Source organism: Rattus rattus, chromosome 2, assembly GCF_011064425.1.
Source record: "Rattus rattus isolate New Zealand chromosome 2, Rrattus_CSIRO_v1, whole genome shotgun sequence".
NCBI classification, from domain to species: Eukaryota; Metazoa; Chordata; class Mammalia; order Rodentia; family Muridae; genus Rattus; species Rattus rattus.
In genome coordinates, this window is record NC_046155.1 from 98,571,653 (window position 1) to 98,587,510 (window position 15,858).

The 15,858-nt window shown below is 46.1% G+C and overlaps 1 protein-coding gene across 2 annotated transcripts in view; it reads left to right on the forward strand.

Annotated features, from left to right (window-relative positions):
* The first annotated feature begins 8,191 nt into the window (after nucleotides 1-8,191).
* The window catches only part of P4ha3 (prolyl 4-hydroxylase subunit alpha 3), a 35,948-nt gene continuing 28,281 nt past the window's right edge, over nucleotides 8,192-15,858 (forward strand). For both annotated transcript variants that reach the window (XM_032893040.1, XM_032893041.1), the window contains exons 1-2: nucleotides 8,192-8,391; nucleotides 14,199-14,341. In XM_032893040.1, the coding sequence (XP_032748931.1) occupies nucleotides 8,192-8,391; nucleotides 14,199-14,341 (343 nt within the window). The remainder of the gene's footprint in view (nucleotides 8,392-14,198; nucleotides 14,342-15,858) is intronic.

Here is a 15,858-nt window from a genome sequence, read left to right on the forward strand (position 1 = left end):
AGGATTCATCATGTGTGTTATTGGAGTCACTCAGGCACAAAAAAAATGGGGGGAGGGGTGTCTGTACCTGTGTATGATGAGACCATGTTATAGACTACTATAAGCTCTTGGTGTACATTATTGAATATGACAGGTAAAACACAGAATTAAGAATGTAATACTTTTCTAGTAGTAGCTCAGAATTGTGCCCTTGTTTTCAACAGTTTCTGTCAATATCTCATCTTTCCCTGTAAAAGAACAGGGTCTATTGTTAGCCTGTGAGAATTTGCACTTTATGTATTTGTGTGTGGATTTCTGTGGTTTTAACCAAATGAAATGTTCTCAGTAATAAACAGGTCTCTCCATAGGCATGAGTGTCTGTGCAGTTTTTATTGTCTCAGACACTTTATAGTTCATGAAGTTTTCTGTCTAAACTGAGGTCCTTAAAATGTGGCATAACTTACCCTAGACTTTGCTTGTAACTTAAATTCATTTTTTGCCTCAGTGTGATGTGGATTATTTCTTGATTGGCTCATCTGGAAGTCCCAGGGGTTGGAAGTCTCAGGGGTTATCATATTAAAATGATAGCCTGAGGCTACAAGGGAAACTGGGGTTCAGAAAGGTTGGGTCCTGGTGGGGAGGTGGTGAGAGCAGATGAGATCCAACTGGGTGAGGAGACTTTCTAGTTGTCCACTACTTCCACTGGTGGACAAAAACTTTAGAATGTGTTTGGGGTTAGGGTCCCAAATCCAATCCAAACATTTCTCTCTGTAGTTAGGGCAACCTTTGGGCAGTTCAGGGACCCACTGATTACACAGTGGTAGAGCCAAGGCATCTCCTTACCCTGCAGCTTCCTTCCTCAGCTAATGGCTCAGTTTGAGAAGGTAGAGCATTGATGAAGCGGTCACTGAGGGCAGGCCACTTCAGTTCAGTCTGTACCCTGACTGCCAATGACCATCCTGCCGCCATGGCTTCCTCACCATAATGCCATATATCCCCCTTGAACTGTAAGCCTTCCTTAACTTGCTTTCCCTTTATTACAACAGGAAAAGTAATACCTGAGTACCTGAGAATGGCTTCTCACAATGTACTCAATGAATCTCAGTCCTCCACCCAGATGGGGCATCCATCCCTACTTAGATATAAAAGCCCCACTATAGAAAAACACACAGAGGTGACTGGGACTGATGCTCAGATCCCTTTAAACTGTGTGTGTGTGTGTGTGTGTGTAAGTTGTAAATCTGTAACATGTTTAAGACAAGAACACATAACAGAAATGTGCAGATAGACTAAGGATAAAATGGTGCCAGACAGAGACCGGAAACTGCTGAAGCTGGGAGAGCCCTCCCCCTTTCACCTACACTGAATTTTGGCATTTCTGTTTGTCTTGTGCCCATGCACAAGGTCAAAGGAAGTCATTGAACATCCTCTGTCACTCTTCCTTATCCTTTTGAGGTAGTGTCTCACTGTGCCTAGAGCTCGTTCGTGGTTTGCAACACCCTCTTCTCACTACACTGGAGCCCAATAGACCCCAATGATCCGACTGTCTCCCCCACTCCATGGTGCATGCATTCATGGCAGTTTTTAGCGTGTGCTGTGGATCCAGATTCAAGTCCTTATGCTCACACCACAAGCCCCTTAACCTCAGCCATCTCTCCAGCCCAACTTTTACTTTTTTAACCTAGTAAATCCTATCTCCATGGCCTCTTACTCTGAATTCCTTTTGTAAACAGGCAACCTTTATGAAGTCTGGTGTTTGTTGACTTTTCTTTCTTTTCTTTCCCTCCCCCACCCACCTCTTTCTCCCTCTCCCTCTCCCTTTCCCTTTCCCTCTCCCTCTCACTCTCCCTCTCCCTCTCCCTCTCCCTCTCTCTCCCCCTCTCTCTCCCCCTCCGTCCCTCTCACCCTCCCTTTTTTGAGACAGTTTCTCTGTGTAGCCTCTAGAACTAGCTCTGCAGACCAGGCTGGCCTCGAACTCACAGAGATCCACCTGCCTCTGCCTCCTGAGGGCTAGGATTAAAGGAGTGCACCACCACTGCCTGCCTGGCTGACTCCTTGTATTATGAACTTATTGTATACAGCCAGGAGCATCCATCTGACAATTGATTTTGTTTTTTGTTTTTGTTTTGTTTATTTGAGACAGAGTTTGTCTGTGTATCCTCTAGAACTAGCCCTGTCAACCATCATTTAGGAAGATGAAGTAGGAGGGTTGCCATGAGTTCAGGGCAGAGAACAAAACAAAAACAAACAAACAAACAAAATAAAGACATCTTTAAGTGTTCAGTACATTCGCCATGTTCTTAAGCCTTTCCAATGCCATGTTAAAGCTGCAGATGTAGAACTAATAGACTTGGAAGTCTTAACTGTACAAAAAGAAATGAATCTTTTTTGCTAAGCCAATAGCAAATGTTTACCAAGGATGGTGGATGTGTATTGGCTTCTAAATCCCACTAGGGGGCAGTGTGAGAATGTCTCTTTGGAAAGACCCTATCTACTTTGAAAGAAAAGGTGTGTTTTAGTAAACTGGCTATTCGGGCTCTGGAGACAGGTGCATCTGAGCCATGACAAGCCCAGAGGACTGAGTTAATCCTGACAGTGCCCACTTCCTCCTGTAGCAGTTCTTCATTCCTAAGAGCTTTCTCAACTGACGGAGCCAGGGTAGAGATTAGTGTTTCCTCTTTTAATATAGAAAGAAGTGAGTAGAAGTCAGTTCCCAGAAAGGTTCCTTGGATATAAAAGAGAGGCTACCCCAGAACTGATCGTGAGCAACTTAGAGGAACGGACTGGAGTGGTGGTTCAGCGGTTAAGAGCGCTGGCCACTCTTCCAGCTGACCTACATTTAATTCCCAGCACCCACATGGCAGCACACTATCACCTGTAAGTTCAGTTCCAGGGGCCTCTGTGGCCTCTTCTGGCCTCTGTGGGCACTGAGTATGTGTGTGGTGCCTTTACATACATTGCAGGCAAAAACACCCATACACATTAATAAAATATCTGGTCCCAGAGATAGCACCAGTCACTCTTTCCGAGGACCTGGGATCAATTCCCACACACATAGCAGATGACAGTCTAACTCCACTTCCAGGGGATCTGTGCCCTCTTCTGGTGTCCAAGGACACCAGGTACCTATGTGGTAGACAGACAGACATGCAGGCAGAACACCCAGACACATAATAAAATGTAAGTGATGGGTGGAAAGAACATGGAAGTCAGCCTCGGAGGCTCTGTTCTTGCTCAGGCTGTGCTGCAGCTGAGCCCTTTTGTCTCAACTGTGAAGTGAATACATATTTCATATTGCTTAATTTTTGACTTTAGATTTATTTTTTCCACTTTATGTGTGTGTTAATACTTTGTTTGCATGTATACATGTGTGTGCACCACAAGAGCGCCTGGTACCCACAGAGGCCAGAAAAAGGCATCAGATCCTCTGGAACACATTGGTTGTGAGCTGCCATGTGGAAATCAAACCCAGGTCCTCTGTAAGAACTACAGGTGCTTTTAATGGCTGAGCCATCTCTCCGGCCCTGGAATGGTTAATTTAGGGTCGCCATGAAAACAAAACTCATGGATCTGTAAAGGATTATCTAGATTAGGGTAAGTGAGTCAGGAAGACCCATCATAACTCTGGGTGGTACCTTCCATGGGCTATGGTCCTGGACTAAATAAAAAGAAAGGGAGCTGAGCCCAAGCAGTGGATGATGGGGGCCTCAGAGGAAGCATGGGAGACTGGTCATGATGGACTGTATGTATCCCCTGAAACTGTAAGCCAAACCTTCCCTTCCTGAATTGCTTTGTTGGGAGTTTTTGTTGCATCAATGAGACAGTAGCTAATACATACTCCATGGATTCATTGTCAGAAGAAAATGGAGATAAGTATTATAAAAGGTTTGACAGAGGCTGGGAAAGTGACCCTTTAAAGAAGAGAGAGGCAGATGGTTTGTCCTGAATCATTTTCCACTTTATTCTTTCCTTCTGAGTGCATGCTAATTGTTGTTAGGCACACTCCATTAGGCAGTCCTGCCTACTTGAAGCTTATGATCTGGTGGCAGCACACAGCTATCTCACGCAAAAACAAGAAACTATGAGCGTGATAAATTCTTCTAATGGAAAAATATAGGGTGTGTTTCTAATGGAAAATATGGGAGCTTTAACTTAGCTGGCAGACAAAATGTCCCCAAGGAGATGATGACTCAAAGGATGAAAAGGAGGTAGTCAGAAATTACTCATGAGTCAGGAGAGAGCATGGCAGGAGCCAGAAATGAGGAGACCAAAAGGCAGCACACTGGGAGGTGAGGAGGGAGGGAGGGAGGGAGGAGGGAGGGAGGGAGGGAGGGAGGGAGGGAGGGAGGAGGGAGGAATCAGGGGAGGGGCACGGGAAGAGCTCAGGGGAATGGCTGTTTTCAAAGATGCTGCTCCATTTTCCTGCCTTCATATTTATCTGATAATTTTTATATTTTCCTCAGCCCTTTTATTCCTATTTCCTTTTTCTAAAAAAATATAGTAACATTTCCCAAAAGCTAAAAATGCTTTTCATTTTTTAACCTTCAAAAATAGGAATAGCATAATAATACAGGTTTACATCAAAGTCCAAACAAGAAGCCACAGCAGCTCGCTAAATCCCAAAAGGAACTTGAGACCTAAGAACAGTCCCCAATAAAGGAATTCAAAAGAATCTCTATGCTGTAGGAAATTCTTGTAGGAAAAACCAAATGTATATTTTACCCTGCCTTGCCCACAGTGTGCAGCTATAAAAACCTAAGAAAATGCATGAAGCAGGAGTCAAGTCTTTGAGGACTCTGAGTTCCTAACACCTGTATTCAGTTCTAGGAAATAAGTGGCAGGGTGGTTTAACTGAAGCCCCCAGTTTCTGGCCAGAGAATCAAAATGGGGTCAGGCGGGGAGCACAAGGAACCGGCAGATGTTAGGCCTCAGTGGGGAAGACCACAAGAGTGAAATTCTGTACTTCCTGGGCCCAGTGTTAAGCGGTATGGTTGATGCTTAAGAGCATGGCATAGACTTGGGTGCTGAGACACAGGGTACGCCACTGTCCACATCCCAAACTGCCCAATTGTGTGCACAATGTGGATGCATGTCACACGGGAGCTGAGTCCACCTGGAACAGTGGCGGTGCCAGAGAGAAAGAACCAGACATGGAGGACATACAGTTCCAATTGTCCAGTGCTCAACCCAAGAATTCTTAGCACACAGAGAATAAAGAAAATCTCAATGAGCATAAAACGGAGATAAAAGAGGAAAACAGAACAGAAAAGACAACCGGTGGTGAAGACAAAGCACAAATGTCAAGGTTGTTGAAAACGATGTTAGAAGATGCTCTAAGAAGCCCGGGTGAGCATGCTTGAAATGAAGAGAAAGGTGAGAGAGACGGAAGAAAAGAGGAGGAAGCAAAGGGAAACATTAGGACCGAGTGCAGAATGGAGATGACAGAGGAGTCGATGTATTTAAAGAGATTCACAGAAAGTGTGTAATGTGAATGAGAGAAAAATTGCTCTAAAAAAGAATCTGAGCCTCAGAAAACTGATAGGAAATACCAAATTCACGTACTCAAGAAATGCAAGAAAATTCAGAAAAAAAAATAATAGCGTAGGACCAATTCCCAAATTTGATAAAAGGTACAACTTACAGAAGCAAGACATTTAAGTGATTGCTAAACAGGACAAACACAAATAATTCAATGCCAAGCCGTTAAGCTGCTGAAAGATAAAAGCAAAGACAATATGACAAAGAAAACACTTTGAAACTAGCTGGAGCAAATGATACAGGAGTGATGGAAAGAGATGTACGCTTCCCCCAGAGGACAGAGAGTGCTAAAGTGCCGAAAGAAAAGCAATGCGAACATGAAATGTTATGGCCGATGAGACAAACCAGAAATAAAGCAATCCTACAGAAAGAGTATCAAGAGACTTAGTTGCCATGTAACCTGCTCTAGAACAATTGCTATGCGGATCGAATCAAGAACCAAAATTTCCCAAAAGAAAGTTTAGAATTAACTGACTTCAATGGTGAACTCTTCAAGCCACTCAAAGAAGAACAAATTTCAGTCCTTTCCAGATTCTTCTAAAATGTAGGAAAGGAGGGAACACTTCCCACTACAATCTCTGAAACTAGTTTTACATTGATATGAGGACCAGACACAAATAACTATAGGCTAATGTCTCTTATAATAAAGATATAAAAATTTTACAACAAAATATCAGCAAACAGGGGGCTGGAGAGATGGCTCAGGGGTTAAGAGCACTGACTGCTCTTCCAGAAGTCCTGAGTTCAAATCCCAGCAACCACATGGTGGCTCACAACCACCTGTAACCATGTAATCTGATGCTCTCTTCTGGTGTGGTGTACTCATATACATAAAATGGATAAATAAATCTTTAAAAAAAATATCAGCAAACAAAATCCAGCAGCACGTTAACACACATGTGCATCGTGACCTAAGAGGACTTATGTTAGGCATTCAAGGTTGGTTTAACACACAGTAATCAATTTATGTAACACTATATTAAGAAAGTAAGAAGCAAACACCACGCCGTCATCTTAGTTGGATGTCTTGAAGCTGAAGTTATAGGTGATTGTGAGCTGCCCGACCTGGACGTGGGTGTGGGGAATTCAACTCAGATCTTCAGTAAGAGCAGTGTGTGTGCGCTCTTAACTGCTGACCACCTCACCAGCCTGTTTCCTATTGTTTACACAAATTATCACAAACGCTGTGACTTACAATAACCCAAATTTGTTGTCCTACTGCCTCAGAATTCAGAAGTCTGAAACGATGTGTTAGACTTTCTCGGCACTGTGATCAAATATCTGACAGACACGATGTAAGGGAGAAAAGTTTTCTTTGGCTCATGGGGTCCATCGTGAAAAGGAAGGCATGGTAGCAGGGCCTGCTCCATGGTGCTGGCATGGTGGCTAGTGCTCACACTACCCAGCAGGCAGAAACCTCATGGCTCTGGCCAGAAGTGAGCCCTAGTGGAGTAGATAAGCCCTACTTCCTCAATGCTTCATAGCTTGCTCTTTGCTAAGTATTCAAGAGGATGAAGCTATGGTGTACATTTCAAATTCAAACCATAACTAATATGTATCACTCAGTTAAAATTAAGGTGTCAGCAGGTATTTGTTCTTCCTGCAGACTAGGAAAGATCTGTCCTCCAGCCGTCTCAACCTTCTAGACTGCCTATCGTCTGTTACCCACAGATCATTTACAAAGTCGCGACACAGCATCATCAAGTCTATGTGACTTTGCTGTTATTGTCCCGTATCTTTCTTTGCCTTTTTTGTTTTTTTTTTTTTTAAACTTTTCTATTTTTCGGAGCTGGGGACCGAACCCAGGGCCTTGCTCTTGCTAGGCAAGCGCTCTACCACTGAGCTAAATCCCCAGCCCTTTCTTTGCCTTTTTAAAGGGACCTTGGCAATTGCACTGAGCCCACCAGGATAATCCAGGATGGTCTACAATCAAGATCCTTGTTAGAACTACACACATTGGCTCTGTGATGCTCTGTCCCCATCAAAGCCTGCCAGGAGGGGTCCCTCTTGCGTGCCCTCACCCATTTACGCCTGTGATTGCCTGTGGCGTGTTTTCATGGCAGTTCACTTTTCCATGTCCCTTTATGAGCAGCAGGCTGCATCTGCACCTACTAGAGCACAGATGTTACCGAACACTTAAATGAATGAACATTGCTGGGCAAAGGGGTAACGGGTGAAAACAAGGAGCCCAGTAGAATATAATGATACTTTTGTGTGACTATGTAGTGACTGGATCCCAGAGTTTCAGCTTCTGTAAGTCCTAGCCATCTTTCAAGATCGCCTGAGGTCCTGTCCTCTGGGAAGAGTTTTCCCCGCTCTGCCCTGCCACTTGCACTTCTGTCACCATGCTGTATCTGTCACACTTTGGAATTCCCCCTCATAATCCAAAGGTTTTTGTGTTCTTCTCTCCAGTCCCACAGGAGGAATCTGGCTGATGGTACAGCACAGCGTTAACTAAAGAAGTCACTGCTCATCCGCTCTGCCTCAGTTTCCCCAAGTGTGACGGGCACGGTAGAATCAGGGAGGAGTTAGCAGCGGGCCAGGCACTGAGGTGTCTGGTGTTGAGGGGCTGCCTGCCAAGGGCGGGAGACGCGAGGCTGCGGGGCGGGAGGCGGGCGGGCGAGCGGGCCAGGGGCGGTGCCGGGCGGGGAGCGGAGGGACGCGCGACCCCGCGATGGGCCCAGGGGCGCGGCTGGCGGCGCTGCTGGTGCTGCTGGCGCTCGGGGCCGGAGACCCCGCGGCGGCTGCGGGGCGGGAGGACACTTTCTCCGCTCTGACCAGCGTGGCGCGCGCCCTGGCGCCCGAGCGTCAGCTGCTGGGGACACTGAGGCGCTACCTGCGTGGCGAGGAGGCGCGGCTGCGCGACCTGACCAGGTGAGGGCGTCACTGGGGAGCCCGGATGCCCTGATGGAAGGTTCAGCAGTGCTGGGTGAGGAGTAGCTGAGACCCAATGTGACTTTCAGACTGTGACTGTCATGGTTTGGGGACCCTGAGATACTTTGAGGGAAAAGAGGAATTCTGCTCCACACTCTATGAGAGTTCTCTCTCTCCCATGTGCTCTCTCTCTCTCTCTCTCATGCTCCGTCACTCTGTCTCTGTCTCTGTGTGTCTGTCTGTGTCTCTGTGTATGTGTCTCTCTGTTTTTGTCTCTCCGTGTATGTTTGTCTCTGTCTCTGTGTGTCTGTCTGTCTGTCTCTGTCTCTGTGTATGTGTCTGTTTCTGTCTCTCTGACTCTGTGTATGTGTCTCTCTGTTTTTGTCTCTCCGTGTATATGTCTCACTTTCTCTCTCTCTCTCTTTCTCTCTCTCTCTGTCTCTCTCTCTCTCTCTCTCTCTCTCTGTCTCTCTCTCTCTGTCTCTCTCTCTGTCTCTCTCTCTCTGTCTCTCTCTCTGTCTCTCTCTCTCTCTCTCTCTCTCTCTCTCTCTCTCTCTCTCTCTCTCTCTCACACACACACACACACACACACACAGAGCCCAGGGTGCCACACACCTCCCCATCCATCCACCTTCACATGTCCAAGTTGGTACCCTGTGAAAAGCATGGTGATTCTAGAATTTACTTGGATCTCACAAAATGCTGTGGCAAGTAGCGAGTGACCTCGGACTTCTTGTCAAGTTACTGCCGACACAGTAGAATGGTGTTGTGACCATTACAGCTCTTATTTCTCTTCCACACATAAAAGCTCTCTGAATGTAAGTAGTGACTGAGAGGTTGTATGTATGAGAAAATATCTGACTCTAAGAAAACGCTGGGAAAGCTATTTCATGCTGGGTAATGCTGGGTAATAATGTAAATGCACGGCCTGTATTATTTTCTATGCAGTCAGAAAAACAGTGTTAGAGACCGGAAGGTAAACTGTTCTAAAGTGTGGGACTTCGGGCGCTAATCAGTGTCCAAGATGAAGAAGGAATGTTTGCACAGGATACCGGCATACTCTGTGCCTTCTTCGCTTCAGATACCGAGAAGCCCTCAGACAGTAAAACAAAGCTGTTTCCCATACATCCAATTGGCCTTACAGACTTGGCTAGAGAGGGCAGAAGCAGATCATTTGATTTCTAGCTTTAACTTTAAACTTCAAATGCATCCCCATGCCAGCCCCCCCTCCCTGCTCCACTCACACAAATGTTTATAAGAAATGGTCATTAAGGACATCCAGTTTCGTAAGAGTTGGCTAATCCTGCAGTCTGCTCTTCAAATAGCCATCGGTGGCAACTGATGACTTGTATTCGGGCAAGCATTTGTCTGAGTTGCTGTATCAAATCGGCTTGTTAAAAACTGCAGGTCATATTCTTACGCTAAGAAAAACAATCTGTAAGTAAGAGGCAAGTTTAGGAAAAGCTAAGAAAAGAGACCTGTCTATACTAAAAAGGAGGAAGAAGAGAGGAAGAAGAGGCAGAGGAGGAGGAAGAAGAAGAGGAGGAGGAGGAGGAGGAGGAGGAGGAGGAGGAGGAGGAAGATAATGCAGGAAGAAAGTGTGTGGGACACTGGGTACAGAGTCTAGATTCAGGAGCTCCACAGAGCTCTGTTTGGCTTTTGACTCTGACAGCGTTATGTCTTTTAAGATTTAGTTTCCTAATTTATACAGTGAAGCTTTAATGGTTATTCCCATTGGGTGCTTGGAACGGTTGCGTCCCAGGTAAAGTTATTTATCATTGAGCTTAGCACGGAGTAAGTTGCTGAGAAAATGCTAACTCCTTTTGACTGTTCAAGGCTGGCTGGTGAAGTCCAGTCCCAGCAGTGGGGAGGCTGAGGCAGGAGGATTGCTGTGGGTCAAGCAGCACCAGCGTGAACCAACCACCGCCACCGCCGCTGCTCATGGACTAAGCAGTAACCCCGCCAGCTGCATGCACTTGCTGGGATTCTACAAGACCTAAAAAGGAATTTAAAAATATCCTAGATTCTTTTCTTAGATGATTATGAACATTTAATCTCATCACCCTCGTGTTGATGTTTAGAGGCTGCGATTCTGTCCCCCAGTCATGCTTTAAAGCCCCAGTGGAGTGTTTGCTTTTAAAAATGAGAATTTGGGCAGTTTGGGCTCATTTTTCCATAGTCCCAATCTGGTGATTTTTATGTAAATTGAAATGTTATTTGTAAGGCCCTCGTTTTATAGTCTCTGGGTTTCTAAATCAGGAGATGAGGTGGGTGTGGTTGCTGAAGCTGCTCCTACCAGCTAATGGATAGAAAGTGTGCTCGTTAGCGCCCCCATCACTGCGTACCCCATCACAGAGCACACAGTCGGTGGGGGGGGGGGCGCCCAGTCAGCGGGGGGAGGGGCGCACAGTCGGCGGGGGAGGGGGGGTGCGCACAGTCGGCGGCGGCGGGGGGGGGCGCTCAGTTGTCAGGGGGGCGCAGTCCATCTCTAGTTTTTGTTGGTGCCGTTTAAGAAATACCAAGAGTGAAAGAGTGGAATGAAATCTGGACTCAGAGTGAAGTATCCAGGATGCCTCAGAAGAGTGGTGGCAAAGCCATCTCTCAATTTCAAAGGAGAAACACATTGAATTGACATGGCCCTTGTACTGCGGTTGAATAAGCTACCCGGGAAGCTTATTGCAGGGATTGGGTTGCAAATTTTATGTGCAGATTCTTGAAGGAAAGGATCTGATTTTCCACTCTCAGCAGCATTTGTTAAAGCAAAAGGCCATTTGGGAAAGCCTGAGGTTTGCCTTCAGCGTCTCTGGAAAGGAGCTGTTTGCTCAGAGGCCGGGCATACAGCCAAGTTTGCATTCCTAGCCAGCCTCGGATATCAGTCTATAGATCCCGCCATCCCCCTTCTTCCCTGTATGAAAGAAAAAGAAGTCATATTTGAACACTGCCTTGCTTGATGTGCTGCAGTAACGAGAAAGCCCTTGGTCTGATGCAAAGTGGGGTGCAAGGAAGGCAGGAGTGGAGACAGAACTTTTGGTTTGATGATTGACGTGGAGCGATGTTCACCTCCGTGCCTCACTGCTTTCCCTCTGCGCCTCTGATTGTCCAGATGCCTTTTAAACACTTGTCCTTGCCCTAGGAAGGGTCTGTTGATTCTGTTGTGGAAAGGTGATGGGAAGAACAAGAATGGAAAACGAAAGAACCCAAAGAGGTCTAGCGTAGACCAAACCAGTCTTTTCACCTCACGGAGCAGAGCTGGTTGGTGGCTGGGTCAGAATTAGCCTCAGGGCTCGGGCTCCTCCCAGCTCCTCCCTGTCCGGTGTGCCTTGTAAAAATCACGGCGCTCAGCCTCAATTGTTCCTGGACACTTCACTTTTTACGCCAGACTTGGCTTGGGCCCATGCTTGGACATTTTTTTCTGTCTAGCAGTTCACTAAGTGGATCCATATGGAGCCCAAGCAGGAAATAGCGAGCTAAGTAAACCGGTCTCCACACTCCAGAGGCAGGTTTGGGTTTGAAACCCCAGAGGAACGGCCCACAAGCAGCCCTGTCTTTGGGATTGGAGACCCCAGAGGGCCTCGCCAGGCTTCTGTGTCCTGCTTGGGTCACCCAGGCCCAGATTTTTGTTCCTTGGTTTTTGTTGAGCATTGATTGCCTGGAAGCTTCGGTGGGAGTCTGTCTATTGCCAGCTTCCTTTCTCGGCTGCGAGCCTCGCTCTTTGGAAATCCTCAGATTACACTGCCTGTCTCCCCCCATTCTCTCTCACACCACTCTGTCGACAAGGTTCCTCACTTTCCTCAAAACACTCGTGAGCTCTTGTACTCATTCATGCAGTCTACTTCCATTGGGCTGTTTTTATATTGATTTTGAAATTAATTTTTGGATAAGGAAATAAAGCTATTTATTAGAGCAGTGGTTCTCAGCCTTCCTAATGCTGTGACCCTTTAATACAGTTCCTCATGTTAAAGAACTTGGGAGGCTAAGTCATGAGGATCACAAGTTCAAGGCCTTCCTGGAACTACCAAGTGAGTTCGTGGTCATCCCGGGCAAATTAGAGATGCCCTATCTCAAAATTAAAAGAAACCTAATGATATAATGCAGGGATAAAGTACTTGCCTCATGCAGAGTCCTGGTTAAATCCCCAGGAGCATACACATCCACACAAGAGTATTGAATTTAGATAATATGATCTGAACGAGAATAGTCCTCATAGGTTCATAGATGTGAAGACTTTATCCCTAGTTGGTGGAACTATTTGGGAAGGATTAGGAGGTGTGGTCTTGTCTGAGGAGGTGTGTCACTGGGGACAGGCTCTGAGGTTTCAAAACTCACTATTCCCAGTGTGCTCTTTCTGCCTCATGCTTGTGGATCAAGATGTGCGCTCAGCTGTCCTTCTGCCACGCCATCGCTCTGCCATCATGAACTCTAACCCAACTGAATACTCTCTTTAATAAGTTGCCTTGAAGGTACTAAATGATAAGAACAAGTTCTTTCGGACCATGGGATATCTTTTGGTGGGGGAAAGGTTTGAGGGGTTCAAGACAGAGGTTCTTTGTGTAGCCCTGGCTGTCCTGGAACTTACTCTATAGACCAGGCTGGCCTTGAGCCTAGGGATGGACCTGGCTCTGCTTCCAGAGTGCTGGGATTAAAGGCTGTGCCACCACTGCCCAGCTTGGTCCATGAACTCAGTGAGCACTGGGTCTCATCTTTGCTTTGTATCCCAGGACCCAGCATGGAGTCAGGCATCTCAGAAATGATGCTTACATGTTAAGTCACTGACTACGTAGTTACATGTCAAATGTTTGCATCTTTGTACACATTGGTTCCCATTAGCTCGAAACCTACCCTTCTTACCTTCCCTTCTTCGTTTATTTTCACGGAGCCATGGCGAAGTCACCCCAGAACCAAGGCTTCTGAATGGAGTGGCTTTGGTTACAATGCTGGTTTTGCTACTTTCTAACACTGCAGCCTCATTTTGGTTTCCCCTACTGCAAATAGGACAAAATAAAGTCTTCACTGAATGGGCTGGAGAAATGGCTCTGTAATTCATAGCATTTGCAGCTTTCCAGAGGACCCAGGTTTGGTCCCATGGCTCGCAACCATCCACAACTCCAGCTCTAGAGGATCCAGAGCCCTCTCTTCTGCACCAGCGCTGCACACATGTGGTACATAGATACACAGGAAGGCGAAACACCCATGTACATAAAAATGAAATAGAATAGAACGCCCAGTACATGGTAAGGATCCAGTAGGTAGCAGTCATCGAAACATTTAAAGAGATCCTCAAGAAGCAGGTTGCCTACACCTCTTCCAACCACCATGGTTCCGTACGCTCCGCGCTCTCTTAGCATACCTCACACTGACTGTTTGTTCCCAAATGCTTTTGAGTTCCTTCCAGACACTAAGTACTGGGTCTAGAGTGACAACAGAGGGACAGAGCTTTGTGTCTGTAAAGCCTTTGAGCTGGAGCACGCCTTACCTTTGTGTCTTTAACATTTAGTGTAGTGCCAGACGCACTGACTAAGCGGTCTACACAGACTCTTGCAGTGAATAAATGAACGGACCGGCTTATGGGTTATTTACAGTTTCCAGGTCGTTTATTCCTGCCTGGCTTTTTTAGATGAACTGTTTACGGGAGTTTCAAGAGGTTCAACACTCCAGTTTCCACACCACCACCCCATTCCTAAAGAGGTTAGGGCTACAGGCAGGTACTACTGTAGCCTGCTCTTCATTTTAGCTGCTCTCATCATGGTAGCCCTCCTGGGGTATAACAGTTGTGTCTGGGTGAGACGATTCTTCCTCATTTCTTTCAGATTCTATGACAAGGTACTTTCTTTGCACGAGGACTTGAAGATCCCTGTAGTGAATCCCCTACTTGCCTTCACTCTCATCAAACGCCTGCAGTCTGACTGGAGGAACGTGGTACACAGTCTGGAAGCCACTGAGAACATCCGAGGTAATGAGGAGGGCTGTGGAACACAGGGGAAGCTTCTAGCTCCTGATTCAGTGGTAAAGAGAGAGAAACTGTTGAGTTACAGTGAGGATTAGCAGAGCAGACAGAAACTCCTTCCTAATCCCTTTCAAGTCAATAGCAAGTCCCTTGCCAATAGGTTTATAATTTTATTTTATTTTTATTTTTTAAAACTTTATTATTTTATGTATATGAGTACGTTGTTGCTCTCTTCAGACACACCAGAAGAGGGCATTAGATCTCATTATGGATGGCTGTGAGCCACCATGTGGTTGCTGGGAATTGAACTTGGGACCTCAGGAAGAGCAGTCGGTGCTCTTAACCGCTGAGCCATCTCTCCCGCCCGGTTTATAATTTTAAATAACAAAAACACCTTCCCATCTATGACCTCACTTGATCTTCGCCACAATCAAGTGAAGAAATGTACATCTGCCCAGTTAAATATATGTGTTATGGAAAGAACGTTTGGCCTTGTAGTCGTTTCTGTTTCAAGTTTTTAAACCTGAAAGTTAGAATAATGTAATGTGACCTGTAAAGAAAATCACTTTCCTAATTCATTCTACCTCTCACTATAAAAAGTTGGTTGGTTTGGATCAGTTACGAAAAAAGAGTTGGGGGCTGGAGAGATGGCTCAGTGGTTAAGAGCCCCGACTGCTCTTCCAGAGGTCCTGAGTTCAATTCCCAGCAACCACATGGTGGCTCACAACCATCTGTAAAGAGATCTGATGCCCTCGTCTGGTGTATTTGAAGACAGTTACAGTGGACTTATATATAATAAATGAATAAATCTTTAAAAAAAAAAAAGAAAAAAAAAAGTTGGGGCTGAGAGGTGGCTCAGTGGTTAAGAGCACTGACTGCTCTTCTACAGGTCCTGAGTTCAAATCCCAGCAACCACATGGTGGCCTACAACCGTCTGTAATGAGTTGATGCCCTCTTCCGGTGTGTGTGAAGACAGCGACAGCATACTTATAAATAAATAAATCTTAAAAAAAGAAAAAGAAAAAGAGAGAGTTGTCTCTCCCTAAAGGGAAGGATTATAGACATACAGGGCAGAGGAACACAACCAAGCTGTGCACCTTGTTTCTTTTCGCCTCCTCCATGCCGTTGTTCTGGATGTCCCTCACTCAGAGAGTCATTAACAATCTACTCTGGGTGGGTGGGAATGGGGGCATCTTCATAGAAGCAGGGGGAGGGAATATGGAGGGGAGGGAATAACATTTGTAATGTAAATACATAAAATATCCAAAGGAAAGAATCTACTCGGGAGGGCTGGAGAGATGCCAGTGGTGAAGAGCACTGGCTGTGGTTAGGGGATTTAGCTCAGTGGTAGAGCTTGCCGAGCAAGCAAGGCCCTGGGTTCGGGTCCCCAGCTCTGAAAAAAAAAAAAAAAAAAAAAAGAGCACTGGCTGGGCTTCCAAGAGGACCCAATTCAGTACCAATGCCTGCGCCCCAACTGCTCACGCCTGCCTGTAACTCCAGCTCCAGGCGACCTCAGGTGCTGC